We start from the raw sequence: 8,838 nt of genomic DNA, 5'->3' as shown, positions 1-8,838 counted from the left end.
ACCACAAGAACCCAACCCCAAAGCAAAGCACGACCCCCCCCCAGCAGCCCCCCAGCAGCCCCCCAGCCGCAGGGCGAGGCGCCGGGGGGGGGGGGGCCCCGCTCGGGGCGCGGCCATCATGGCCGGGGGGGGCGGCGGGGCGGGGGCGCGCGGGGGCGGGTGCCCGGGCGCGGGGCGAGCGTGCGGGGCGCGGGGCGGGGGCGCGCCGCCCCCGGGTCGTCCCCCCCCCCCCCCCCCCCCGGCCCCCGAGCGCCTCCCGGCTCCGCGCCGCCGCCACCGGGGGGCCGGGCACCCCGAGCCCCTCGGGGGGCGGCCGTGTGAAAGGCAGGCTGCGGGCGGGGAGGGGGGAGCGAGGAGGAGGAGGAGGAGGAGGAGGGAGGGAGGAGTGTGTGCGTAGCGGGAGGAGGGGGGGAAGGAAACCCTCATGGAAGTATGAAGGAGATGGTGGGAGGCTGCTGTGTCTGTTCTGATGAGCGGGGCTGGGCGGAGAACCCGCTGGTGTACTGCGATGGACACGGCTGCAATGTGGCGGTGCACCAAGGTAAGCGCCCGGCCCGGCACGGCTCGGCCCGGCCCGGCTCGGCACGGCTCGGCCCGGCCCCGCCGCCAGCCCCGGGCCGCGGAGCAGAGCGGGGCCGGGGCCGGGGCCGCCGCCGCTGCCTTCCCCCCGCCGTGCGCCCCGGGAGCGGCGGGGAGGCCGGGGGAGCGGCGGCGGGGGGGGGGGGGGCTTTGTTTTATCCCCATTGTTCCAAATAACGGTGTCGCCGCTGGCCTGCCGCCGCGGAGGAGCCGGGGAGGGGGGGGGGGGGGACGGGGGGAGCGGAGGTGGCCGTCAGCTGCTCCCGGGGGGGGCACCCACGGTCCGGGGCTCGGGGCGCTGCCCCTTACCGGGGGCGCCGGCAGCGACCGGCGGCCGCTTCCTTCCGTGGGGGGGGGAACCGGGGGGGGGGAGCCGCTGCCCGGGGCCCGGGGCCGGTGCCGGGCCCCGGGGGGAGCAGGGGGCAGCGCCCCGAGCCCCCCCCCCCCCCCCCCGCCGCCCCGTGCCCGGGCTCGGCCCGCGGCCGCCCGTGGCCCCGGGTAACCCCCCGGGGGCGGCCGCGGCCCGGGAGCTGCCGCCCCCAAGGGCAGGGAGGGAGCCGGCCCTTCCCCTCCCCGAGATAAGGGCCATTTGCATTTTAAATGACTCGGAGCACGCCCCTCGCACACGCTACCGGGCCGGAAAGTTTGTCCTCGGCACCAGCGCCTGCACGGGTGCGTGTTTGCTGCCGCTTAAACCCAGCAGCGAGGAAGGGCGATGCTGCTGGTTGGTTTGTTTTGAATAACACGAAGGTTTCTGGGCTCAGCTGGCATGTCTGTTTTCCCATCTATTATTATCCCATCCATCTCCCCGCGTATCTCCAGCCTCTTCCTGTGCAGGCTCTCCCTCGGTGTCTTGCTGCACGCTCCTGTCTCGGGCCGGGAACCTGTCCTGCGCTGCCTCTCCCCGCCTGCCAGGCCAGGTCTCTGGGTCTGTAGGTTGAGCTTTCTGCTGCTTTTCCTATGTTTGATGTGTCTGTGCTCACATCTTCTGCGAGAGCTCGCTTGCAACCAGGTGACTGAAGGGGAGGTGAAAAGAGGAAGCGAAGCTGGCGGGGGATTTCTCTGCGTTCAGTCAGTGCCGGGGTGTCTCCTGCCATAAAACAGCCCCTCCAGGTTGCCTCCGTGTGACCGGCAGCGTGTAGGGTCTCTCTGCAAGGATGCTTGCTTGTTTTGGTTTTGGTGCTGTAACTCTTCCGTTCTTCCCAAGACTCGTCCAACCACCCGCTGGAGAACGTGTTTCTGCGTAGCTGTTTTTTTGGAGGGAGATTAAGGGCACTGGCATCCTTGTGCTCGCTTCCAAGAGTAACATCAACGCTTCCGTTTGCCGGCTAGAGCGGTCTCCAGTCTGCGGTCCGGTTATTCTTGCAGGGTGCCTGCTTGTGGGCCCGCACGGTTACGGAGATGGATGCGCTCGCTGCGAGGCAGCCAAGCGGTGGGGAGCGTTGGGAGGCGTTAGAAGAGCCTCCGGGAGGGCATTGCTGGGGTGTTGGGGAAGCACAACTGTGTGGTTAGGGCTTGTAGGAGTCCGTCAGGATACAGTAATTCTTAAGCAGGGTAGCAGTGTGTAGTGGATGTTCAGAATACCTTCAGTCCTCTTTTTAAAGCCTGCTCACAAACCCAGTAGTCGTGTGGTGTTTTGGTGGGCTTTTAGTCACTAAACAGAAGCAAACCACTGTAGAGGTTCAGCTGGGCCTTCTAGTCTCATTCCCTACAACCACACGCTAGGTTTGGTATCTCTTTGTACTGCCTGAATATCTGCAAAACCAAAGTTGTCTTTTGAAATGATTGTGCAGCCCAGTAAAGAACCCTCTGTTTATTTTAAGCTTATGTTATAGCTACACATTAAAGCTGATTTAAAAAAAAATAGTACAATTTCTGTGACAATAGTTAGTTTTTTCCAGTAAAAAATTCAAAATGTTAACAAAAACATCTGATTGGAAATGAAGACTCTAATAAGATAGTGAAGAACATTTAGAAATAATATTTTCAACTCTACCCTATTTATGTTCTGCATTTTTCCTTGTTTTCTTCCTTGTTGTCTTTCTTTTTGAAGCAGTGGGCACAGAAGCTTGCACTAGCTCCAGCTGAGTGCTTGCTTTTGGCCCTAAGCCCATTGCTAAAGATGGACCCAAGGCAGGCTCCTCTGTCATTGCTTTCATGTAGTTTCTATTTTCTTGCGTATCTGCCTTGGCTCATCTTGCAGTCACTTCTTTCAGTTTAACTCCACAATCATGTTCATTTTCCTGGCTAAAACAGCATAAAAGACGTTAGAGAGATGGAGAAAACCTATTGGGCGTCGTGTCTGGTCCTTTCCCCAGGGGACATCACAGGATTGCATCCAGCAGGATATTTTCAGATGCTTTGTCCAACCTAGTTTCAGATGTCTCGAGTGACTGGGATTCCATTCCAACCGTCAGCTCGCATTTGGAGGGGAATAAGGAAAATGTAATTTCTTCTTTCCTAGGAGACTTCTATACCCTCACCTGGCCACAAATAGCCTTATTTCATACCCCTATCTTTGCCAGCCTCTTGCTTTAAACCTACATGTGTGGTGGCCAAGAGCCCTTTCAGGGTCAGAAAAGCTTCCTCAAGGACTCAACAAAGACCATCCCTGAATGGTGAGAGGGAGAAGGCCACCAAAGAAGGTGAATGGTCTTCGGGAAACGTTGTCCCATCAGAGAAGGGAATGAATTTCAAAGGAATGGAGCTGCAGCTCGCCTAGGGAGACCCTGAGACAATCAGCAGGGATATAGAAAGCTAGAGGGATGCCTGGTGTAGGTGGATAAGAACAACAGTTTTGTTGGGTTATGAGCTGGAGTCTTGCATCAACGCGGAACCCGTTTTGGGGGCTAGTCCTAAAAAACTTGAATTCAGTGCTGTCGGAAGCTACAAAAGGCTGCTGCTGGGTGTGACTTACAAGCCTGAGAGTGTGCAGGGTAAATGCTTTTTTTTTTCTTGATATCTGTGTGAACTCACACTGAGATTACTTCCTTTATGATACTGAGATTTTATCTTGGTCGTTAAAATGCTTAATAGCCATTTATTTCATAGTTTTATATTAAATCACTAGTGACATTTTAAAAGTTAAGGGGTAAGAAATTAGCCTGTTTGTGTTCACTAGGCCAGAACTGGACCTGGTTTATGAAGTGCTGCATTCCCACTCAGCACAGATTTTTATAAGGATATTTTATACTGGGTGTGAGCTTATTTATAAGCTTGAATAAATGTATCACACTGGACCTCTTGCAAAGGGCTGTCCGCTGTTGCAGGGTGTGGAAACTGGAAAGGGGAATAAAATGCTGCTTAGATGTGATTTTTGTTTTTGTTACTGATCTCTGACTAATAACAGCTTTGGCAAACTTTTATATACAGCTGAGAAATTAACAGCCAATTTAAAGACAATCAAATGAACTCTCTCTGTTTTTCTTCCAGCTTGTTATGGAATTGTCCAGGTTCCTACCGGACCGTGGTTCTGTCGGAAATGTGAATCTCAAGAGAGAGCCGCCAGGGTGGTGAGTACAGAGTACACTTGTACTTACACGGAACGAGTTGGTTCAGAGCCCTTCACGCCTCTGCTGGAAGCAGCGTGGTCCACTGACGAAAGTGACGGAGCCTGGCATTCGGCACTGCTGTGGTTGCAATCCCAGCTCTGCCTGTAGCCTGCAATATAACTTTGGACAAGGCGTTCGCCCCTCACCTATCTGAGAAACTACTTCTCTTCTAAAATCTTTCCCCTCGTTTCTCGTTTATACAATAGAAATAATTATGTCAAACAGCTTTATAAAGCATTCTTAGCCATTTTGATGAAAACGCTGCCAAAGGTACTTTTAAGCAAGTTATCAGTGATGAAACTTTTGCATCTAGGGACCTCGATCTTCTAAAAAATAATGACGTTCCTCTAGAAGGTGGCTTCCCTGCAGTTTTTTCTATACAGCTTCTCAGAAAGTTTTGGAGTGGAGGAAAGTTGTTACCACCTGAGATGCTGCTGTACAGGGTATGTTGTCGTACTGACAGACAGGATGAGCTGGCATTCATATCTCGTGTGCAGCAACAGTCTCCTGCATAAAGTCTTCTGTGTTTGTTAAATAGCAGAGAAAATGACAGGAAGCTGGATCAGGTTTTAGTTTCTGTCTAAGTAGCAATTTAGCAGTATGGAACACTTTGCGAATGTTCTTAATTAATTCTGGCATTTCCCGGTGAGGCAGGAAAGTGGAAACAATCAGGCCAGGACTGCCTCTTAGGCCCGTCTATGTGGCAAAGTTATTTGTGCAGTAAACTAGACTGTGAGTTTATAGCACACCAGCTACTCTGCAACTTCCCATGTGAACCCTTATCAGATACAGCTACACCAAGCAGCTGCTGAGGGGCCAGGGTATAGATCTTTACCACGTTAGTTATGCCAGAGGTGCTGCTTTTGCCATGCAGTAAATTTGAGACAGTTTCCCCCCTTCACTTCCTTAAAAAAATCAATGTACATTAAACTTTGGCTTTTTCAAATATGGAATGCCTCAACCAGCACAAACAACACTTATTAATATCTGCACTGCCTTCTGAACTGGTTTAGCCATTTTTTTCTAAAGTACACCTAGTGAAAGTACCTAGTGAAGCTGATGTAGGTGACCTCTGAATATGCGGATCTGTGCAGAACGGAGCAAATAGCGTGCTCCGTCTCAGCTGGGCTCTCTGCTTGCTGCAGTACAAAAGTTTAATCTGTTTCACAGATGGGCGAAGAACTTGGCAAAGATGAGTGAATGGGGGAATTAGGTATCTGTACCATGCTTTATACATTGCATTAACTCATTCCTCATTGGAAGTGGGAGTGTAAACAAGACCAGACTTTCAGACCTGAGCTCTTTTGCCTTTGTAAGATGCTGCTTTTATGCGCACTGCAGTAAAGAAGATCAAATGTGTCTTTGAGTGCTTTTACATCCTGCAGATAGTTTCATAGTAAAGAAAGGAATTTGGATTTCATGAGCCTCCTTCCCCCCTGTCTCCCAGCCATGCAGGCAAAGAGAAGCTCTTCGGTGTTAGCTACAACTCAGTGTAAGCTGTAGTAGTGCATGTACACACAAGTCCTCCTCACCTGTGCTCATCGCAAGGATTCTAACTTTTCTCTTGCACTTTAGACACTTCAAACTGCCTCCAAGGTATCAAGAAAACAATACCCCTGCAGGTGGCTCCTTATTTAACTTGCCCTCAGTGAAATCTGTTAGACAATGCGTGGTGGGCTTCAGTCATGCCATTCAGTCGGTGGCATTCAGCCCTGCTAGTATAACAACTGAACAGTGATAATCTTCCTTCCTAAGCAGAGCTGGGGATGATTTCCTATCTAAATCCTTCACCTTTTCAGTTAAACGCCAGCAGTCATAGCAACAGACACGCAAATGGGTAAATACATAAAAAGAATCTACTTCTTTGATGTAGGGAACAGCATGATCAGAGTAAGGGAAATGAGTCAGGTCTTATGAGATCTGTGCATGGCTGTGCTGCTAACACGCTGTTTGAATCTGTGCTCCATGGTCCAGCGAGGCTGGAAGGTGTGGCTCTTCACTGCCCGGGGGTTTCATTGCACCTCTCTGTGCCTGGCTTTCTCCAGCTGTAAAAGCAGCGTTATCAGCCTGCAGACACTGCCTTGAGGGTCTTGAATGAGAGATACTGCTACGTGAGCGCAAAATACACTGTCAACAGCAGGATGAATTGATATTCGTATTTCTTTCACAATGACTGTGTGGCAAACTCCTTTGCAAAACAGCAGTGTTTGTCTTCCCACATCTGCCTTCATAGAAGAATCTTAAAGCAGTTTACAAGCTTAGTCCATAACAAGCGTATTTGTTAGCTAAATATTGATACTTTTACTTTGAAAATGAGATGTGAAGGCACAAAGATTGTTGCTCTCCTTAGTACTTTAAAACATCCCAATTTCTGTGTCTCTCCTTTAGAGAGACTCCATCTCTTCAGTTTCGGAAGGAGAGCTCAGGAGCCCTGACTTGGGTTGTCAGGTCTAATGGCTTGGTGCTCTGTCCCTGAGTTAGAAGCCCTAGGGGGTCAGAAACTCTAACCTTCGCCATCACAACCTGGTTTTAATCAACCAGCTCTGTTCTTTTCCCAGAGTTGAAATAAAAACGCTGGAGACTTCCTTGGCCTATGCAGGTTGAGTGAAAGGAAGAGGTACCGCTAATCCTTGCTCATAACCTCTCCTTAGATGCGCAGGTCCCTAAAGGATGCTGTGGACACTATTGTGCTTACAGTAAGCAACTGAAAGCCCATCCACTTTGTAATCAAATTGTCTAGGAAGCCCGGTGAGCTGCAATGGCCAGAGGGCACTCATGTGAGGGATCATGTGAAGGCTTTAGCTGTCATTTAGAGGCAGGGCTATTAAAAGTCTTGTGTGGGGCCGATGGAGCTGTTAACCCCTCTTGTTACAATCAGAGCTTTGCTAATCGCGTGGTGGGAGAGCTGCTTTGATCTGAGGGGCGGAGGGGAGAGCGGAGGGGCCTTTTCAAGTGCAAATTTCTTATTACAGTGTCTCAGTTAACCCAGTTCTTTCTCTGTCTTGGCTTTGCCGGGCTTTCTGTGGTAATTGTGAGAGCTGCTCTCCAGTGCCCTGCCTGTCTGGACCCAACCAGGAGCAAAGTGAATCACCTCCTGTGGCCAGACACACATTTCAAGCAAAGTTGCGGGGAAAGTGTGATGGGCTGCCAATGGCATTGGTCTTCGTCCTCTCACCTCTTGTTTATACATTATCACAGGAATTTCATGTTTGCCAGAGGTACCTATTTGGCATCCCCACACACTTGACTCCACTGAGAACTGGACTGAGCCTCCCTGCTGCCCAAAGCATTGTGATCGTATTTATTGTGTCAAGAGGTAAAATGACAGCAGAGGAAACACTGAGTTTCCTTGAGGACGACCACCTTTGTGGAAGGTCCTCGGGGACAGCTCAGCAGCAGATGTTTTTGCTGGAGGCCAGTTACTGCTCAGTACACGGGTGCTTGTTGTGGCACAGAGCACCTGCCCCGTCACACATGGGGCTTGCCGGAGCTGGGTGGATGTAGCGGAGCAGCGGCAGCATGCATGCCCCACACACTCATACCGGTACAGCTGCCGTCTCGCTTCGATACCAGGCAGCTCATTTCAAAACTTTCTGATGAAGCACATTTTTCACAGAAAAACAGCTTTTTTGTTGGTGTTTTTCTTCTTCTTTTTTTTTTTTTTTTTTCACAAATCAGACATTTCCGCTAGGGAAGGAAAAGGGCTGTATGTCACAGGTTTTCAGGCTTTCTAAGCAGGCGCAGAAAAGTCAAACAAAACAATAAAAGCATAGAAATTTTCCCTGACTGATGTCACGAGAAAACAATGACCATTTCCTGGGAGGAGCCCTTGGGGCTGCGAGAGCGTCCCTCGTGTGTGGCAACGTGCCCCGAAACCACCTCAGGGCTTCAAAAGGGCTTTATGGCCCAGGGAAAGCTGCACATGGCGATGGCCCGACATGGAGGCGATGACGGGCAGGCAGGACCGCAGTAGTGAGGGGGGAAATGGAGCGCAGGCGTCGCCACCTGCTCTGAGGTAGGAATGGCACCGAGGGCCGCGGCACTGGGCTTATCTGGCTCTTGCCATCATGCCCTGCCGGCGTCTCTCTGTCCCCTCATCTCTCCCTTGTCGGGTGTGCGTGGGGTGGGGTGAGGCCCTTCTGCCATAGCCCTGAGGAGAGCCCTTCAGTGGGTTTGGGCCGCTGCTGGCCTTGGAGGCCTCAGTGTCCTGCAGACGTAGCATGAGGGGGCATCTCCCCTCACCTCCAGCCACCCCGTGGCTGCTGGCCCTGGGTGGAAGAACTGGTGATTCCCCCTCATAGCTGTCCCCAAAAGCAGCCATTAGTGACCAGGCACGGAGTGAGGCGTTGAGCCATTGCTATCCCTCACAGCCTGTCATGGTGCTGGGCCTGTGCCCCCCTACCCACCATGTCAGGGCTGAGGGAGCTCCCTGCACCCTCCCATGTGTCAGGGACCCTCCAGCACCAATGCTCCCCTCACTTTCTCCCTATTCCAGCTCAGGCTCCCTGGCCTGGGGCTGGGGAAGCGGGGTGTCCACCCGCCAGCCCCAGGCGTTGGGACCGGGCTTATCATGGCCCCTGCACCCCGCTGGTGAAAATGTCACAACTGCCTCACTCAGCATTCATGAGACTGGCTGGAAAAAATATCGCAAGAGAAAGAGAGAAGGAAGGAAAGGGGCAAAGATAGATAATGGCTTTTCTTTATTTGC

At 52.2% G+C, this 8,838-nt stretch overlaps 1 protein-coding gene across 4 annotated transcripts in view; it reads left to right on the top strand.

The window, feature by feature from the left end:
* The first annotated feature begins 259 nt into the window (after positions 1 to 259).
* The window catches only part of MLLT6 (MLLT6, PHD finger containing), a 45,298-nt gene continuing 36,719 nt past the window's right edge, over positions 260 to 8,838 (top strand). For 2 of the 4 annotated variants that reach the window (XM_066981421.1, XM_066981420.1), the window contains exons 1-2: positions 260 to 541; positions 4,012 to 4,091. In XM_066981421.1, coding sequence (XP_066837522.1) covers positions 433 to 541; positions 4,012 to 4,091 — 189 coding nt within the window. In that variant the 5' untranslated portion in view covers positions 260 to 432. The other 2 variants (XM_048050829.2, XM_066981423.1) reach the window with 2 other exon arrangements.

The sequence above is a fragment of the Anser cygnoides genome, chromosome 22, assembly GCF_040182565.1.
Source record: "Anser cygnoides isolate HZ-2024a breed goose chromosome 22, Taihu_goose_T2T_genome, whole genome shotgun sequence".
Classification (NCBI taxonomy): Eukaryota; Metazoa; Chordata; class Aves; order Anseriformes; family Anatidae; genus Anser; species Anser cygnoides.
The sequence above is the reverse complement of the archived record's forward strand: the minus strand, read 5'-3'. Positions and strand labels throughout refer to the sequence as shown.